Source organism: Salvelinus namaycush, unplaced genomic scaffold, assembly GCF_016432855.1.
Source record: "Salvelinus namaycush isolate Seneca unplaced genomic scaffold, SaNama_1.0 Scaffold464, whole genome shotgun sequence".
NCBI lineage: Eukaryota > Metazoa > Chordata > Actinopteri > Salmoniformes > Salmonidae > Salvelinus > Salvelinus namaycush.
The window spans coordinates 84604-105213 of NW_024061158.1; the positions used below are offsets into that span (position 1 = coordinate 84604).

Consider the following 20610-nt stretch of genomic DNA (forward strand, 5'->3'; position numbering starts at 1 on the left):
CACCAGTTTTTTACTCCATCAGTAGCTATCACAAATTCGACCAAATAAAGATATAAATAGCCACTAACCAAGAAACAACTTCATCAGATGACAGTCTAACATATTTATTGTATAGCATATGTTTTGTTAGAAAAATGTGCATATTTCAGGTATAAATCATAGTTTACCATTGCAGCCACCATCACAAATCTCACCAAAGCGACTAGAATAACTACAGAGAGCAACGTGTATTACCTAATTACTCATCATAAAACATTACTTAAAAATACACAGCGTACAGCAATTGAAAGACACAGATCTTGTGAATCCAGACAATATTTCAGATTTTCTAAGTGTTTTACAGCGAAAACACAATATAGCGTTATATTAGCTTACCACATGTGCAAACATCACCCCAGCATTGATTCAAGGCAAAAAGAGCGATAACGTATAAACCACCAAAATATATACATTTTTTCACTAACCTTCTCAGAATTCTTCAGATGACAGTCCTGTAACATCATATTACACAATTGTCGTGTCTTTGACTATGCCAGATTAATTGCTATGACATGCTATTCTATAAAATAATTTCTCCGTAATTAATATTACCTGATTGAACTAATCATGTAAATATGAATTAACTAGAGAGGGACACCACGAAAGAATATTTATAGAGCTGTTATCTTTCGAATAAACTCTTAAAGATTTAGTAATATTTTACTAAATAGCAGTCACATTAATCGTCATTTTATTCAGTCTCATCTGAAAGTTGTAAGTCCTTGATTATCTGCAAGAATCCTGGCTAACAAGTTGAATCAGCAATACAAAATTGGGTTTAATTATTTATTTACTAAATACCTAACTAATCACACAGAATCACACATATACAATTAACTCATAACTTGATCACAAATTACGTCACACAGAAAGACGTCCCTAGCGGGCGGAATAGATATGACCGCTTGTTACACAAAGGAAAGGGGGGGCTGAGTCCTAGTGAAAGAGCGGGAGACTTGAACATAGGCGAGCTGTACTATCGTAAATACAGTATCTTATGCATTCTAAATTACCGCCCATTTGAAGAGGAAAATGCAATACATATTTACTCTGAGCTGCGCTTCAGTAGGTTGGTGGTAGATGGACCGTGTCGCCAACCCGAGTCCTCTGTCCTTTGAAGAATGTCTCTGGTAGTCACGGGACACGTTGTGTATAGTAGACGGGATACTTGGACTGTCCTTCCTAACCTGCGTTTAGCTGTTGCTAACTCAACGGCCAGGAGATATCACTTCTGTAGTGAATACGAGTTCAAAGTTCATACCATTCACAATCAAAGTCCATGCTGATGTTGGCTTCATCTATAGTTATTATCTGAACCATTCTGACACTGGATCTTCATCCTAGCGTACCCGGAACAGAAAGTTATATTCTGGTTCGTGGCTTTTATAGTGGAGGGAGAGGGGTGTGTCTGAAAAGTCTATTATAACCCATGCCTCTTCACAGGGGCGGACCACTGTGAGCAGAGGATAACTTATGAAAGCACAGATCTCTCATTTGGAAGCTAAAATTACATTTCATCTCTTCACAAATAATGTCATATTCAAACATTTGAATTAAACAACAATTCCATGTGAATCCGATATCTCTGACATTTAGACTTTCCACAGTAGAGTTTATGTCATTCTATCCTTGATGAGAATGTGTCAGAGTGCAACCGAACTGACATAATATACCTTAAGTACCACCGCATATGTTCAGTTGGTCGGGTTACCAGAATATAGTTCATTTCCCCCAACTTCTGATGTTACCCAGAATCTCTATGTTAACCAAGGGGTTTTCTTATGTCACATCAGTTATAGTAGGGAGAGAGAAAAAGGGGGAAAGAGGTATTTATGACTGTCATAAACCTACCCCCAACCCAACGTCATGACACAATGCATATAGAGTTTGTTCGAAAATGTGCATATTTAGCGGCACAAATCGTGCTTATAGAATGAGAATAGTGTCCAAATACTCAAGCAATCTGTCCGGCGCCATCTTGGAAAGGCACCTATTCTTATCGAAAACTATTCATAAACTTGACTAAAAAAATACAGGTTGGACAGCAATTGAAAGACAAATGAGTTCTTAATGCAATCGCTGAATTACATTTTTAAAATTAACGTTACTGCGCAATACAGGGTGCGATAAAGCAAGGCTACACTGCAAGTAATGGCGTCTTATGCATTTGACTTTTTTCAACAGAACAATGAATTATCAGCATAAATAGTTCTTACTTTTTGATGACCTCCCATCAGAATCTTGGGATAGGTGTCCTTTGTCCAAAAGAATCGTTGCTGGGTTGGAGAAAGTCATCTTCCACGTTGCAATTAGCAGTAAACAATGGCATGCGAGAGAGAGATACCCAACTTCCTACAACGCCAGAAAATGAAATACCCGAAAATCGCAATATACTGACATAAACTGATATAAATCGGTTTAAAATAACAAGATTATGATGTCTTTAAAGCCTATATCGAATAAAAACAGAGCCGGATATATCTAGGAGCTAAAACGGGAGCTTCTAAAACGACATGCCAAGGTCCTCACTGCGTCAGCGCGAAGAATCAAAAGAGGGGACCCTTTGATTCCAATCAATTTATAGACTTTCGGATCTGCCTAGAGACTCCATTTCAAGGCCCTCTATTCGCTGACACCCAGGGGAAGGCGTATGCAGTGCATCTCAACCAATAGAAGACAGGCAGAGTTATACACAGGTCTGAGAACAGGTTGGAAAAATCTGCATTCTCAACTCCACATAGGGAAATTGCTCTAAGTCCAGTTCTGTTTCACGCACAGACATAATTCAAACGGTTTTAGAAACTAGAGAGTGTTTTCTATCCAATAGTAATAATAATATGCATATTGTACGAGCAAGAATTGAGTACGAGGCAGTTTAATTTGGGAACTCATTTTAACAAAGTCGAAATGGCGCCCGCATAGGCTCAAGAAGTTAAGTGTTCCCTTTATTTTTTTGAGCAGTATATATATATATACACCTACAAACCTTAGTAAGTTAGCATGGCTAGCTAGCTGACCTTCGTAAGTTAGCATGGCTAGCTAGCTAGGCCGTGCGTTAGGTAACTAAGGTTGGCTAGCTAGCTAACTTCAATTTCAGTAATCATTTACTTACCCATTTGTCCAGTGTGATTACAAAACAAATTACATTTTGGTTCAGCTTTAAATTAACTTCGTGCTTGTAATTTAGCTATCTTGCTAGATCGCATCCCACCCTAGTGAGGAATTGTTTTTGTTAACATTAGCTAGCTATCGTTGCCTTTTTATTAGCAAAGCTGTTCTAGTGAAACTCATCCTGTTTGTGAAACTCACTTTTTTGTGCCTCTTTTGGATCCATCTGTAGACTTCCATGTCTGAACCCAAGTCCACAGAGGCCCTGGGTTCTGGATGTGGTGTTCCAGCCCAGAGAAGCTCACAGCAGGGTCCAGAGGTGGTCTCAGTGAAGCTGGAGGACTGCAGTCAAACACTGGAAGTCAATGTGATTGTCAAAGAAGAAGAAGAGGAGAGAGTTGTCACAGAGGAGGCAGAGGAGAGAGCTGTGACAGAGGAGGCAGTGGAGAGAGCATTCAAAGAGGAGGCAGAGGAGAGAGCAATCAAAGAGGAAGAAAAGGAGGAGAGAGCTGTCACAGAGGAGGAGGAGAGAGCCATCACAGAGGCGACGGAGGAAAGACCACTCAAAGAGGAGGTGAAGGAGAGCGGAGTCAAAGAGGAGGAGAGTCCAATCAAAGAAGAGAACAGGGATGTGTCTTCTCCAGATCTAGAGGAGGAAGAAGTAGATAGTATCACTGATCCAGGTAAGCAGGCGATTCCAAAACTATTATTGACAGCTCACTTCCCACAACTATTATTGTTAAAGTGAGCTCAGCTTCTTGACAGAGATTGTGGTAGCAGTATACCACTAACCCACTCTGCAACTTATTTACCCACCTGTGTTTATCTTTAAATATTGTGGCGTCAGGATCCTGTTATGGGTATGCTTGTCACTGGCAGAGACAGGATAGTTTGTCAGGATGAAAATAAATATTACAGGAGCGAAGATCAGGTAAAAGTTAGAGGAAAACCGACAATAAGAGATGTGCAAAGTTAAGTCTGCTTCAATATAATTGAGACCTGTAATGGCTGCCAAAAGTGCTTCCAGGAAGTACTCAAGGAAGTATTAACTGGGTTGTGAGGACATGTGACGCAATCAAGACATCTTTGTTTTTTTATGACTTATTAAATGTTCTATAATTTGTCTTTAACTTTGTAAATATTTTGGTAGGTTGTGTAGATTGGTTGTGGAAAAATCTAACCTATTCCCTTTTGATATTTAGTTTTAAGGCAGCAAAATGTGTAGACTATGCAAGAGGTGTGTAGACTTTAACTAGCTACTGTATGTCCATATTCCCACAGGAGAGCTCTCCAACCCAGGTTCAGACAGTGAGCCCAGTTCCACAGCATCAGGAAACAATAAACAACACAGACGGAGGACCTCAAGACAGAAACATCACCACTGCATGGACTGCTTCACTAGCTTCTATGATCCAGAGAAGTTGAGAAGACACACTTGTAGACCCCTCCCCTGTTCAGATTGCAAAGGCAGTTTTATTTGTCCAACTCACCTCATACCACACCAACAGACTCTCAGAATAAAGAAGACTTACCCGTGTGATCCATGTGGGAAGAGCTTTCCGACACCAAGCAAACTAATGATGCACCAGAAAACACACAGGAGAGAGGCCTTACCACTGCTCCCAATGTGGGACAAGCGTCAGTAATTGAGCACATCTAAAGCGACACCAGAGGATAATACCAGGGAGAGAAGCCTTACCACTGCTCTGTGTGATAAGCGCTTCAGTCAGGCAGAACACCTGAAGACACACCAGGTGTTCTGCCTGACTGAAGGCAGAAGACACACCAGCGAACTCACACATGAGAGAAGCCTTACCACTGCTCTCAGTGTGGGAAGAGTTTCAGGCATTTAACAACTCTGAAGATGCACCAGATGAGAAGCTTTTCCACTGCTATTAATGTGGGAAGTGTTTTAAATGCCTAAAACAACATCAGAAGATGTTGCCCAACACTGACCTTTATAATGGTGTTGCCAAGCTGGGCATCTAACCAATATTGATGACCTTTATAATGGTGTTGTCAAGCTGGGCATCTAACCAATATTGATGACCTTTATAATGGTGTTGTCAAGCTGGGCATCTAACCAATATTGATGACCTTTAGAATGATGTTGCCAAGCTGGGCATCTAACCAATATTGATGACCTTTATAATGGTGTTGCCAAGCTGGGCATCTAACCAATATTGATGACCTTTATAATGGTGTTGCCAAGCTGGGCATCTAACCAATATTGATGACCTTTAGAATGATGTTGCCAAGCTGGGCATCTAACCAATATTGATGACCTTTATAATGGTGTTGCCAAGCTGGGCATCTAACCAATATTGATGACCTTTATAATGGTGTTGCCAAGCTGGGCATCTAACCAATATTGATGACCTTTAGAATGATGTTGCCAAGCTGGGCATCTAACCAATATTGATGACCTTTATAATGGTGTTGCCAAGCTGGGCATCTAACCAATATTGATGACCTTTAGAATGATGTTGCCAAGCTGGGCATCTAACCAATATTGACAGAGTTTTTTTCCCTCCAACCTGATGTACATTGTCATATAAAAAAAATGTACCAAAGCGTATGAAATGACATGAGGGTCACATTTAAATTAAAGTGTCTATTCCTCCAGAAATGAATTCAGTTTCCATCTCCATAAATCAATACTTTCTTCACCACACTTCTATTATCGAAACTCCTCTTGAACGTTTTATTTGCATATTGATGCTATTTCACCAGTGTTGGGGAAACACATTAGTAACACAGGGCGTTACAGTAATAGTATTACATTACTCAGTAACAAGGTGACAACAAAGTTGAAGTCTGTATTTAAATAATAACTAGTTAGCAACGTGTTACTTTCGTCATAGAGTTGCAGTGTCATGCCGTGTGGTGTGTCCATGATCTGAAGGGATTTCACCTGCCAGGAGAGGCAGAAACCCTGGTTTACAGGGGAATACATGAGAAGCCTTACTCACCTGACCGCTCACATTATATAAAACACGGCAAGTAAGTTCAGGACAAACACACGTTAAGAACACCTGCTCTTTCCATGAGACAGACTGACCAGGAGAATCAGGGTGAAAGATATGATCCCTTATTGATGTCACTTGTTAAATCCACTTCAATCAGTGTCGATGAAGGGAAGGTTAAAGATGGATTTTGAAGCCTTGAGACGTGTGTGTGTGCCATTCAGAGGGTGAATGGCCAAGACAAAAGATTTAAGACACCAGTTTGTGTCAAGAACTGCAACGCTGCTGGGTTTTTCACGCTCAACAGTTTCCCGTGTGTATCAAGAATGGTCCACCACCCAAAGGACATCCAGCCAACTTGACACAACTGTGGGAAGCATTGGAGTCAACATGGGTCAGCATCTCTGTGGAACGCTTTCAACACCTTGTAGAGTTCATGCCCCGACTAATTGAGGCTGTTCTGAGAGCAAAGAGGGGTGGGGGGGCAACTCCATATCAGGAAGGTGTTCCTAATGTTTGGTATACTCAGTGTATACCTTCTATAAACGACAACCTGCCCTGAAATTCTATACGTGATCTTTACTATATACACACAGGTTGAAGAGACGTCAGTGAAGTTGAATGCAGTGGGTGTAGTAGCTTTGTTGAACCAGAAGGTGGCGACCCGTCATTTAAACAGCTTGGGTAAAGAAGTTGCTTTCCTGCCGTGACTGGCCTCACAACCCAGTACTGTAGGTGGCGCTGCATGCACCTTTCAGTTGGTTGCGATCCGCCAATACAAATTAAAGAAGAAGTTGCTATTATAGCGGAACCTTGATCAAGGAGCTTCACGTATTATCTGAGCTGACCATAGTTTCCAAACAAAAATGTATGAAGATATAAGATCATATTCTTAAAATGGCAATCAGCAGTATAAAACATAACAAAGAAAACACCCCCCCCCCCCCCCCCCCATTTCTGTAAATTGCTGTAACCCCTCTCAAATTCCTAGACAGAGTAATGGATGCAGGACTGACCATGCAGCCATGATAGTTTTGAAGCTATGCAGTGTTGGTTTACATTTACTTTGTTAATCAACACTGGAGTAAAGCAAGCTTTATTTAATATATTGGGTTCTGATGGGGTAAGAGTTTATCTAAGCTTGTGAGGAATTTCTAAGTTATATTCTTCAAGAATCAATTGGTACATGAATGTAGGCAGCAAAATAATGATTTGGTGCAGTTGCGCAATGTGTGCATCTATCGCAGCCTTGACTGACTTGAGTACGCAGATAGGTATTCTCACGATGACAGTGAAGTGAAGGCGTAAGAATGGCAAAAAGATCAGACCTTTGTCTCGAGTACATACCTCCATCTCCTGAATACAAACCAAGTAAACGTACGTGTCGCTGTTCATGCTCTCTTGAGAACTTTGAGGATCTTGAAATGGAGTCCGTTGGCTATGCTGAGCGCTCTGATGAGCCAGACCAGGATGAAGTGACCAGCAGCAACAGAAGTAGTGGAGTTTTTTTGGAAAGAGTGGATTCCTGCTTTTTGGCCGACCCACACAGTGTCGGGTAAAGCACAAACGGGGAATGGTTACATCTGTGAACGTTTCGAGAATTGTAGATTTTTTTTGGGGGGGGGGGGTGAATCCTCCGCTCAGAGGAAGCGGACGCTTCGTTTCACGTGTCGTGATTTGCTCTACGGAGTAGGGCGCCACTCAGAGGTGATCAGTGGGGTAGTGTAGAGGTGGATCAAATTAAACATATTCCTGGTGTTTGTTAAACCCGCCGTTTGGTAAGACACAGACCCGGTGGCAATGGCGAGACTGAGAATACCCTGTCTGTCTTGAGCTTTGACACCGAGTTTCTACCTGATGAGGTCAGATTAGGTTATATTTGCTATTCTGTGAGGGCCTTTGTTTCCGAACCCGCTACGGTGTTTGAGGTGTCAAGGATTCTGACGTGTTGCAACCAGTGTGTAGAAGGGAGATCCCCACGCTGTGAGAAATGTGCAGGGGGGCATAGTCAGAGGGAGTGTACAGTTGGGATAGTGAAAGCACTGCGTGTCAACTGTGGGGGTGGCGATGCAGCTGGGGATCCGAAGTGCCGTGCGAGAGAGAGATACCGGTTGAGATTGACAGAGTTCGAATGGGGCAAAAAAAAGTCTGTTCTTAACAGCTACTAGTTTTGGGAACAAAAAACTGTATTGAGATCAAATGTTTCGATGTGAAAGTTTGCATGATGTCGTTACAAAATCGATCTTCTCCCACTGCTGGCCAATGTGCATCCTCTCATCACCATATGTGGTAGTGAGTGGAAACGCCAACCGGATGCTTCACACTTATATATCCGGTGAAATATCTGGCTCATTGTTCTAACTGTGACGTCGTTCTGGGAAAGGAGGTAGTTCGGAGTTACGCTAGCTAGTTGTTGTTGCTAGTTTCGTCGGTAATCAACATTTGGAAGTCCCGTTCCAAGGTAAGATCAAGCTTTAAAACACTCTATAACGAATATATGTACATAACACATTACATATTATTTGTCGACATGTGTCGAATCAATCATCATGTGTCGACAAAAAGCTAGTCTTCAGGACATTAGAGACGGTCTAGCCATGTTATCTAGCTAACGTTAGCTATAGTAGGTTGAAGTTGCCTAGGTTTTCATCTTCAACCTAGGTTAGTTAGCTAGCTATCGTTGTTAGCAAGCACGTTTGTTTAGCTAGCTATCTTCAAGACGCTGTGTTGTGACTGATCACATTATTCGTCATCAAGACAATGTCAAATATGTGATTTGTGAATCGTTCATTTCAACCAGGCAGCCTGATCACTAGATAGTAAGTGGGCAGGGACGGCGCCAGAACGAATCAGTTGGACAGCCATTTGATTAACTATTGTGGCTGTCGGTGCCGTTTAAGATGAGGGAGGACCATTGGCGATTTTAGCATGTGAAAGAGATTTGCGTCAGTTCAAATCTGGTATCAGGACAAAATGTGATTCAGTCACCGAATATATTTTAAGTATTTTAATTAAACCCAAGCCATAAATGGTAAATGCAATTTTCGTATATACGGGTTCACTGTATCACCACGCAGGGTAAAGCAGGGAACTCACTGAAATAGTACAGACATCTTCTTTTATACTGTGTCAGTAGTAGTTCCAATTTCAGAGTTGGCCTGTCACAGTAGAGGCTTAGCGTGGTTTAAACTTGCTAGCCTATCGGTGGTGCCCAGTCACAGCACTCAGGATTCAAATGTCCGGAATGGTGTTTGTGAAGATTGAACTGATTTGTTGGTTTCTACACATTCCTCAGTTCCTGTTTTCTTGTTATTCAGCATTTTTCCATCTTGTCTCAACCTTGTGGTTTGCACAGTCGACACCCTAGATTAGCAACAGCTTTTCTGCAGTCACGCTATGTTTTGTGATTAACATGTCCTACTTCTATAAGGCATATATTTATGTTAAAAGAGAACAAAACCATCCTTCACACATGTACATCTTGGTGAAAAAAACTACAAATGTGGCATGCCAGCAAAGCCACTACACAACACTAAACAATACATTCATTGCATTATAACGGTGACCACAAACTGTTTAACCTACATAAAGCTGTCCCAACAGCAGAGTCTCAACACCTTACCACTGCTACTCTTGGCTATCAGCGGAACCTTGTCGGGCAGCGAATCAGTTCATTCAGCCTCATTTACTGCCTTAAAAAAAAAAAACAGCTGATATGGCTGACTTGCTTTAACAAATGTGGTTTCCACTAACAATTGAGATGTACAAACTACGGCATAAGGGGACGACAAGCGGATAAGAGGCAATCCGTAATTTAAATTAAGATAATGAGTGAGCTAGGAAGGACGTAACATTAGTCACTAACTATTTGTTTAGCGCTATTGAAATGTACAGCGACAGAATTCAGAACATGGGCCGTTCTTACAGTGCTCTCCCTGTACACCAAGTCAGAACCGTAGGATAAATAAAGGGGCATATACGCAGACAATAAAAGCTCTTACAATGTTTGATGATTTACTTTTCTCTAAAACAGGTTATAGGCTACAGTAGAACAGTCAGAACAGTAGGGGAAATTAAGAGGTGTAAATAGACCAAATTATTAGCGTGAGGCACATGTGCTACTAACGTCTTACTACACAACATACACTTAGTATTACTTTCTTAGCTACAGTATGCATATCTCCCTGGCATATTACATCATTTATGAAGCAGCATACAATACATTTTGGACTCACATTGTTGTGCTCGGCTCAGTTGAACAGGAAGGTGGCGCGACGGTCCTCCGAGTTAAGTTGTTTTGAGTGCGGCACTAATCATGCTTCATTGACAGCATGGCCAATGTTGAATGTTTATCATTTAAACTTGGAAAAGAGCCCCTTAATCCCAGATTTGAGACCACACAGCCACTGTCACTGATTCCTTCCAAAGCACTCGTTGAATTTGCAATTTCCAACTTGAGGTGTAATGTTTATGTCCGACGAGCACTGATATGTTTTATCTATAATTTCTCTTCATTATTTCTTTTCATATCACAAGGATTAAAAAGGATTTGCCAGTAGATTGTCAACTTGATACATGATGATGACTGCTATCTAAGATTGTGAAAGTTTGATGATGTTGACGTGATCAGTCCAATCAAAGCTACTGTAGATATAGTGTGATTTGATGTCATTTTATCTGTGGCCAATGACCTTGAGCCTTCTTGGATGGGCACGTATATGGCAGCAACCGAAGAGCATTTTCAAGGTCTGCTTTTATACTTGGCAGTGACGTAAAGTCCTCATGAGTGGCAGAACACAAAGCCAATCACAGCATAACGCTCAGTTTTTTTTCTGCTGGCTTGCACCACTACACCACAGAAAGGACTTAGCTAGGCTAAAACACCTGCATTTTGGAGCTGCCTTACTCAAGAAAACAAAAAAGGGACTTAATTTTTATATTTTTACATTGTTTGCAGACTGATATGTGACATGTATTAATGCCAAAATAACATGCAAATCAGGCAAGCCCCTCCCCCAAAAAGAACATCATATATATATATCTTTTTTTTTTTTTGCTAAAAATGTGGGGCTCAAAACAGGTGGGGCTCTGCGCTGAATGACTGGTCCCCACTTGGAGGACCATCGTGTATTGTATGAGCTTGGCCTTATTTCTATTTCAGCATATTGGATGACTGTCATTCATATTCCACTCACCCAGTTCAATGTAACATCCATAGGTTTAGGTTACTACATGGTTCCTAACCTGTCACAATAACTCCTCCTTGGCATTTTCTTTCGTTGTCATGTCAACCAACACTGTATTCAAAGTGCCCACGATTTATTTATATTCTGTCTAGAATTATAATAAACATTCTATTTCCATGATTCCAACAGTTCACCCAAGTGTTCTGATCTAAATCGCAATTGCAACATTTGGTTAAAAGAGGCCTAGTGTTTTTGTTTTTTAACCTCCCCCCTTTTTCTCTACAATTTCGTGGAATCCAATTGGTAGTTACAGTCTTGTCTCATCGCTGCAACTCCTGTACGGACTTGGGAGAGGTGAATGTCGAGATCCGTGCGTCCTCCGAAACACAACCAAACTGCACTACTTCTTGACACAATGCCCACTTAACCCGGAAGCCAGCCACACCAATGTGTCGGAGGAAACACCGTACACCTGGCCACCGTGTCAGCGTGCACTGCGCCCGGCACCAATGTGTCGGAGGAAACACCGTACACCTGGCCACCGTGTCAGCGTGCACTGCGCCCGGCACCAATGTGTCGGAGGAAACACCGTACACCTGGCCACCGTGTCAGCGTGCACTGCGCCCGGCACCAATGTGTCGGAGGAAACACCGTACACCTGGCCACCGTGTCAGCGTGCACTGCGCCCGCACCAATGTGTCGGAGGAAACACCGTACACCTGGCCACCGTGTCAGCGTGCACTGCGCCCGGCACGCCACAGGAGTCGCTGGTGGCGATGGGACAAGGACATCCCTGCCGGCCAAATCCTCCCCTAACCCGGACGACTCTGGGCCAATTGTGCACCGCCTCACGGGTCCACCGGTCACAAGCCCTCCCCTAACCCAGAATCTCTAGTGGCACAGCTAGCAGTGCGATGCGGTGCCTTAGACCATGGCGCCACTCGGGAGGCCCCGGCCTGTTTGTTTTGCCCATATCGTGAACCCGTACGTGGCAGTGATCTCATATGAGTGCAGAAATTGATGGAAATGCAGGAACATGTTTTGGGTTGAAGTTGAGTTGTTTCGTACTGTTCAATCAGATCACTTAGAATGGATGTGTTGACACCGTAGGGTCACAGGTCAGGGGGTGTTTAATTTAATCAGATCACTTAGAATGGATGTGTTGACACCGTAGGGTCACAGGTTAGGGGGTGTTTAATTTAATCAGATCACTTAGAATGGATGTGTTGACACCGTAGGGTCACAGGTCAGGGGGTGTTTAATTTAATCAGATCACTTAGAATGGATGTGTTGACACCGTAGGGTCACAGGTCAGGGGGTGTTTAATTTAATCAGATCACTTAGAATGGATGTGTTGACACCGTAGGGTCACAGGTCAGGGGGTGTTTAATTTAATCAGATCACTTAGAATGGATGTGTTGACACCGTAGGGTCACAGGTCAGGGGGTGTTTAATTCAATCAGATCACTTAGAATGGATGTGTTGACACCGTAGGGTCACAGGTCAGGGGGTGTTTAATTTAATCAGATCACTTAGAATGGATGTGTTGACACCGTAGGGTCACAGGTCAGGGGGTGTTTAATTTAATCAGATCACTTAGAATGGATGTGTTGACACCGTAGGGTCACAGGTCAGGGGGTGTTTAATTTAAGGCCCTGATGGCAATGTTCCGTTTATTTTAAATAATTTTTCGGGAGATTAATATAATAATTTTACATAAGAAATGTTAGTTTGTCAATTTTGAACATTTGAAAGTTAATAAAAATGTATTATTTAAGAGGTTATTTGGAACACTCGGTAACAATTAAGCCCAGTCTGGATTTTTTACATTTTATCAAATATCTGTAAGTAAAGTCATAAATCTTCATATTAGATATTATTATTTTATTTTATATCATCTTTTCTTACAAAAGTTAGGGCAGTATATGTTAGAGATGTTTAAACTGATATTTTGGTGGCCATAATAGGTACACTTAACCTACTAGTGGCAGACATGTTTACCATCCATTTTTACTCTGTTCAATTTGAATTGAAATCACTCAAAGTTCACTAATATACTGTAAACCAGTGTTTTTACAATGTTGTAGCTGGTGTAATGTGGGCATGTTATGCTTTACAATGTTAATGACAGTGGATTACCCATCTACAAGTGGTACACGTGTCACAACACATCTTTAAGATGTCATAATGGTCACCGCATGGTGTGTAATGGGCATCGTATGGTATGTAATGGGCATCGTATGGTATGTAATGGGCATCGCATGGTATGTAATGGGTATGGTATGTAATGGGTATGGTATGTAATGGGCATCGCATGGTATGTAATGGGTATGGTATGTAATGGGTATGGTATGTAATGGGCATCGTATGGTATGTAATGGGCATCGTATGGTATGTAATGGGCATCGTATGGTATGTAATGGGTATGGTATGTAATGGGTATGGTATGTAATGGGCATCGTATGGTATGTAATGGGTATGGTATGTAATGGGTATGGTATGTAATGGGTATGGTATGTAATGGTCATCGTATGGTATGTAATGGGCATCGTATGGTATGTAATGGGCATCGTATGGTATGTAATGGGTATGGTATGTAATGGGTATGGTATGTAATGGGTATGGTATGTAATGGGTATGGTATGTAATGGTCATCGTACGGTATGTAATGGGCATCGTATGGTATGTAATGGGCATCGTATGGTATGTAATGGGTATGGTATGTAATGGGTATGGTATGTAATGGGTATGGTATGTAATGGGCATCGCATGGTATGTAATGGGCATCGCATGGTATGTAATGGGTATGGTATGTAATGGGCATCGTATGGTATGTAATGGGCATCGTATGGTATGTAATGGGCATCGTATGGTATGTAATGTGCATCGTGTGGTATGTAATGGGCATCACACTGGATTGTTGATCTACTAAAAAATATATCAAGCTCACATCTTTCTGTGTGTTGGTGATGTCATGACTGTAAATACATCTTTAACAATGTAACATTTGATAAACCGCACCGCCTACTGCAGCCTTGATAAACCGCACCGCCTACTGCAGCCTTGATAAACCGCACCGCCTACTGCAGCCTTGATAAACCGCCTTGCCTACTGCAGCCTTGTTAAACGGCACCGCCTGCTGCAGCCTTGATAAACGGCACCGCCTGCTGCAGCCTTGATAAACGGCACCGCCTGCTGCAGCCTTGATAAACGGCACCGCCTGCTGCAGCCTTGATAAACGGCACCGCCTGCTGCAGCCTTGATAAACGGCACCGCCTGCTGCAGCCTTGATAAACGGCACCGCCTGCTGCAGCCTTGATAAACGGCACCGCCTGCTGCAGCCTTGATAAACGGCACCGCCTGCTGCAGCCTTGATAAACGGCACCGCCTGCTGCAGCCTTGATGAAATCAACCATTTGGCATCATTTTGATTCTGGAAAACCGAATAAGTGTGGTTCAAGTTGTTTTCTTGGAGACGATTTGAAGCCGTCGTCTTTCTGAGCATGACAGCATCCAACGGCTCTGAGCATGACAGCATCCAACTCAGTTTCCCTCCCAGAAAACACACAACCGTATAGTGTAATTCATGAGGAAACTGAAGAGCGGAGTTTTGCGAGTGTTGGCGCACTTGACCGCAGTGTTTGTTAGCTAGCTAACTTCAATTTTAGTAATCATTTACCTAGTCATTCGGCCAGCGTGATATCAAATGTAATTTTGGTTCGCCTTTGCTTTTAACTAGCAAACGTCTTGCTTGTAATTGTATCTAGCGATCCAGCTAGATATCATCCCACCCTATTGAGAAAGGTGATGGTAAAATGTATCAGTAAGCTAACGTTAACACAATTAGCTCAAATGGCTAAAGTTAGCGATCGTTGCCACAGCGATGTTGGCTCGCTAGCTACATTTTCTCAGCAGAATCCTAGTAGATGGAATATGTTTTATACATGGTGTATCCATCACTTTATTAGCAAAGCTGTTCTAGTGAAACTCCTCCTGTTTGTGAAACTCACTTTTTTGTGCCTCTTTTGGATCCATCTGTAGACTTCCATGTCTGAACCCAAGTCCACAGAGTCCCTGGGTTCTGGATGTGGTGTTCCAGCCCAGAGAAGCGCACAGTGGGGTCCAGAGATGGTCTCAGTGAAGCTGGAGGACTGCAGTCAAACACTGGAACTCAATGTGATTGTCAAAGAGGAGACAGAAGTCCTAGAGGAAGAGATGGCAGTCAAAGAGGAGGTGGAGGAGATGGCAGTCAAAGAGGAGGTGGAGGAGATGGCAGTCAAAGAGGAGGTGGAGGAGATGGCAGTCAAAGAGGAGGTGGAGGAGATGGCAGTCAAAGAGGAGGTGGAGGAGATGGCAGTCAAAGAGGAGGTGGAGGAGATGGCAGTCAAAGAGGAGGTGGAGGAGATGGCAGTCAAAGAGGAGGTGGAGGAGATGGCAGTCAAAGAGGAGGTGGAGGAGATGGCAGTCAAAGAGGAGGAGGCAGAGGAGGAGAGAGCTGTCAAAGAGGAGGAAGCAGAGGAGAGAGCTATCAAAGAGGAATGGGAGGAGGAGGAGGAGGTGAGAGCTGTCAAAGAGGAGGAGGAGGAGGAGGAGGAGGAGGAGGAGGAGGTGAGAGCTGTCAAAGACGAGGAGGAGAACAGGGACGTGTCTGCTACAGATCTAGACGAAGAGGAGGAAGATGTAGATAGTATCACTGACCCAGGTAAGTTCAGGTGTGGAGTACGGAGAGAGGTTGGTGACTTGGTGGCCTCAGGGGATTCCAAAACTATTATTGCTATTATTGACAGCTCACTTCCCACAACTATTGTTGAAGTTAGTCCAGCTTTTCAACAGAGATGATATATTATTGTTGAAGTTAGTCCAGCTTTTAAACAGAGATGATATACTATTGTTGAAGTTTGTCCAGCTTTTAAACAGAGATGATATTCTATTGTTAAAGTTTGTCCAGCTTTTAAACAGAGATGATATACTATTGTTAAAGTTTGTCCAGCTTTTAAACAGAGATGATATACTATTGTTAAAGTTAGTCCAGCTGATAGACAGAGATGATATACTATTGTTAGTTAGCCCAGCTTTTAAACAGAGATGATATACTATTGTTAGTTAGTCCAGCTTTTAAACAGAGATGATATACTATTGTTAAAGTTAGCCCAGCTTTTAGACAGAGATGATATACTATTGTTAGTTAGCCCAGCTTTTAAACAGAGATGATATACTATTGTTAGTTAGTCCAGCATTTAAACAGAGATGATATACTATTGTTAAAGTTAGCCCAGCTTTTAGACAGAGATGATATACTATTGTTAAAGTTAGTCCAGCTGATAGACAGAGATGATATACTCTGTGTAGCAGTGTTCCACTAACCCACAGTTTACCAACCTGTGTCTCTGACTGTTTGGCAACTCTTTCCCCAAGTCGGATTGTATATCTGTGGATGGTAGATGGCTCTGATTAGATAGTCGTTGTTTTCATCGCCCGAGCGGTGCCCAGTAAATAATATCTGCTGTCAATCAACTGTTAATTAATGAAACAATGAATAAGGAGCTGTACGCTTGGGCTAGTGCCATCACCTGCTGTTGTGCCCCTAACCCCCCACAACAACTGGTCCACGTGCCCCATAGTACGGCAGCCCTCTGCGCCAACCTGTGTGTTTGTTGGTTTTAAACAGGAAGTCACTATTCCATTGGACCATGTGTTCTAATTGGACAATTAAAGTGGTCTGAATCATTCTTAAACAAGAAACCCTCCAATGTTCTCTTCCTGATTCTAACCCTTTATCTGTCCTTATTCTCACAGGAGAGAGCTCCAACACAGGTTCAGACAGTGAGCCCAGTTCCACAGCATCAGGAAACCATAAACAACACAGACGGAGGAACTCAAGACAGAAACATCACCACTGCATGGACTGCTTCACTAGTTTCTATGAGCCAGAGGAGTTGAGGAGGCACACTTGTAGGCCCCACCCCTGTTCAGATTGCAGAGGCACTTTTATTTGTCCAACTCACCTCATACCACACAAAAAGACCCTCAAGAGAAAGAAAACGTACCCGTGTGGTCAATGTGGGAAGAGATTTCAGACGCCAAGCAGCTTGAAGACGCACCAGCTTACTCACACAGGAAAGAAGTCGTACCACTGCTCCCAGTGTAGGAAGACTTTCAGTTGTTCGTTCAATTTGAAGAGGCATCAGAGAATACATACAGGAGAGAAGCCTTTCCACTGCTTCCAATGTGGGAAGAGCTTCCGTATGGAAGGACAGCTAAACGAACACAAGAGAATACACACAGGAGAGAAGCCGTACCACTGCTTTCAGTGTGGGAAGAGCTTTGGTCGGGCAGGGGCTCTAAAGGCACACCAGCTAATTCACACAGGAGAGAAGCCATACCACTGCTCTCAGTGTGGGAAGCGCTTCAGTCAGGCAGGACACCTGAAGACACACCATCGAACTCACTCGGGGGAGAAGCCGTACCAGTGCTCTGTTTGTGGGATGAGTTTTCCTCTTTTACAGACCTTAAACAGACACCAGCTTACTCACACAAGAAAGATGCCTTATCACTGCTCCCAGTGTGAGAAGAGCTTCAGTCAAACAGGAAGCCTGAGGGCACACCAGTTAACTCACACAGTAGAGAAGCCTTACCACTGCCTTCAATGTGGAAAGAGTTTCAGTCATTCATCAAATGTGACGGCCCACCAGTTAACTCACACAGGAGAGAAGAATTACCACTGCCCTCAATGTGGGAAGAGCTTCAGTCTGGCAAGATACCTGAAAAAACATTGCCGAACTCACACAGGAGAGAAGCCTTACCACTGCCTTCAATGTGGAAAGAGTTTCCGTCAGTCATCACATCTGAGGGCACACCAGTTAACTCACACAGGAGAGAAGCCCTGTACCACTTCTCTCAGTGTGGGAAGATCTTCAGGCAGACAGCATAGAGACACCAGCTAAACGTGGCCACGTTTTTAGATCTACAGGCTCCCGATCAGATCCCGGCCCATTTTTTTCCAAATCGGAGTAAATCCGGAGTAAAACCTAGCCCGGCAGCCCCGTAAAGTGTTAATACGTACCTGATTCCCGGTTGATGGCTCTCGCTTTTTCCACTCTACAGGCTGCGGGGGCTGCCGCGGTAGGTTTCTCCACTCTACAGGCTGCGGGGGCTGCCGCGGTAGGTTTCTCCACTCTACAGGCTGCGGGGGCTGACGCAGTAGGTTTCTCCACTCTACAGGCTGCGGGGGCTGCCGCAGTAGGTTTCTCCACTCTACAGGCTGCGGGGGCTGCCGCGGTAGGTTTCTCCACTCTACAGGCTGCGGGGGCTGCCGCGGTAGGTTTCTCCACTCTACAGGCTGCGGGGGCTGCCGCAGTAGGTTTCTCCACTCTACAGGCTGCGGGGGCTGCCGCAGTAGGTTTCTCCACTCTACAGGCTGCGGGGGCTGCCGCGGTAGGTTTCTCCACTTTACAGGCTGTGGGGGCTGCCGCGGTAGGTTTCTCCACTTTACAGGCTGTGGGGGCTGCCGCGGTAGGTTTCTCCACTTTACAGGCTGTGGGGGCTGCCGCGGTAGGTTTCTCCACTTTACAGGCTGCGGGGGCTGCCGCGGTAGGTTTCTCCACTCTACAGGCTGCGGGGGCTGCCGCGGTAGATTTCTCCACTCTACAGGCTGCGGGGGCTGCCGCGGTAGGTTTCTCCACTCTACAGGCTGCGGGGGCTGCCGCGGTAGGTTTCTCCACTCTACAGGCTGCGGGGGCTGCCGCGGTAGGTTTCTCCACTCTACAGGCTCTTACGACGTCACAATAATTCAACATGTTGAATGTATTGGGCCTCAAATCAGCCGCCATCGCAGAGTGAGCAGTGCTCAGAGCACTTACGAGTTATGTCCCACCGTCAGCCCAAAAAAAGGAAACAAGGCAGGATGTACTCTGTTCCTATTCTAACTCGGTAGCTAGCTCAAGCTATGTTACCCACATCTCATGCTCTTCAAGGACTTTGTAACTGTGTTATCTAGTGGGAAGCCGTTATGTTGTGTTCTAACTGGTCTCCAGTAGTTGGGCTCTCGCATGCCGACCATAACTGTGCTTTGGCTAGGCTAATAGCTAACGTTATTTGGCTAAATAGCTAACGTTATTTGGCTAAATAGCTAACGTTATTTGGCTAAATAGCTAACGTTAGCTGGCTGACTCGCTTACTGGCTAGGATAACTGCATATAGCTAACATTTTCTGATAATTGGTTAGGTGGAAGGGCTGTGCGGTATACCGTATTTTACAATATACCGATATTGATGCACGGACCGGTTTGGGTTTTTACTTTACCTTCTATATCGGCCGTCATTGTAAATAAGAATTTGTTGTGAACGGACTTGCCTAGTTAAATAAAGTGTTTATTTTTACATATACCGGTATTTGAACGTTTGGTTTGTTAAATGTGATACGCTGTGTGTAACGTCCATTTTGTCATCTCTCTCTGCTCTCCCTCTCTCTCTCTATGCCGCATTCCACACAGACCTAGCCCCGCCCCCTGTCACTCAAGGAGCTCATATGTTGTTTCTGGACCACCAGACATGTGCGTTCAGTCTGCATGGTCAGTGCAGCACACGCAACAATATCAATACACTAGCCTTCTAGAATGTACCCTTCCTTTTGTTTCTTACATCTGCAAACAGCTAGTTTGTCTTTTCTTAGCGAGTTGTTCTATATCGTGTTAGCCGCTAGCTAGATAATAGATGTACTGAGTCAGAGCAACGGTAGCTAGTTAATACTGCCTGATACCAGTGATGGTGGAGGCCTAAATCAGCATGTTGTTTGTGAAGTAGTATCTTCTAAACCAATAAGATCAGGAGAAGCATGAATATGTTAGCTACATGAAGTAGCTCCTCCCTGCATTTTCATTTGTTGTCATGCCAACCAACACTCTATTCAAAATGCCCACTTATTTATATTCTGACTATAGAATTAAAATAAACATTCTATTTCCATGATTCCAACAGTTCACCCAAGTGTTTTGATCTAAATTAGAAGTCAAATCACAATTGCAACATTTGGTTAAATACATTTTTTGGGGGGGGGGGGCAATATCTTGCAGCCCTGCGTGGCAGTGTGGAAATGATCTCAAATGAATGGATCAGGAAATGAAGAAATATGATGGAAATGCAGGAAATTATATTTTGTTAAAGTTTAATTGTATAAAACAATAAGAATTTGTATTATTGAAAAACCTAAAATCCCGTCCCACCGTGATATTATATATTTGGTCCGTATCGCCCAGCCCTATTAGATGGAGTTATATGATCAATGATCAACACTTTGGTTTACTTTAATGTAG

General features: G+C 43.3%; 1 protein-coding gene across 2 annotated transcripts; it reads left to right on the forward strand.

The window, feature by feature from the left end:
- The first annotated feature begins 15888 nt into the window (after positions 1-15888).
- On the forward strand, positions 15889-19662 carry LOC120041421 (antifreeze protein Maxi-like). 2 transcript variants are annotated; one of them, XM_038986372.1, is made up of 3 exons: positions 15889-16001; positions 17096-19027; positions 19067-19662. In XM_038986372.1, exons 2-3 carry the CDS (start codon positions 18377-18379, stop codon positions 19085-19087), a joined length of 672 nt encoding a protein of 223 aa, XP_038842300.1. In that variant the 5' UTR covers positions 15889-16001; positions 17096-18376; the 3' UTR covers positions 19088-19662. The 2 variants fall into 2 exon arrangements, with proteins under 2 accessions (XP_038842300.1, XP_038842299.1); XM_038986371.1 differs by having other exon boundaries at positions 17096-19662.
- The last annotated feature ends 948 nt before the right edge of the window (positions 19663-20610 follow it).

What these genes read in the sequence shown, in the direction of transcription:
- LOC120041421 (XM_038986371.1), top strand. Translation starts at nt 18,377, where the DNA reads ATGGCTCTCGCTTTTTCCACTCTACAGGCTGCGGGGGCTGCCGCGGTA.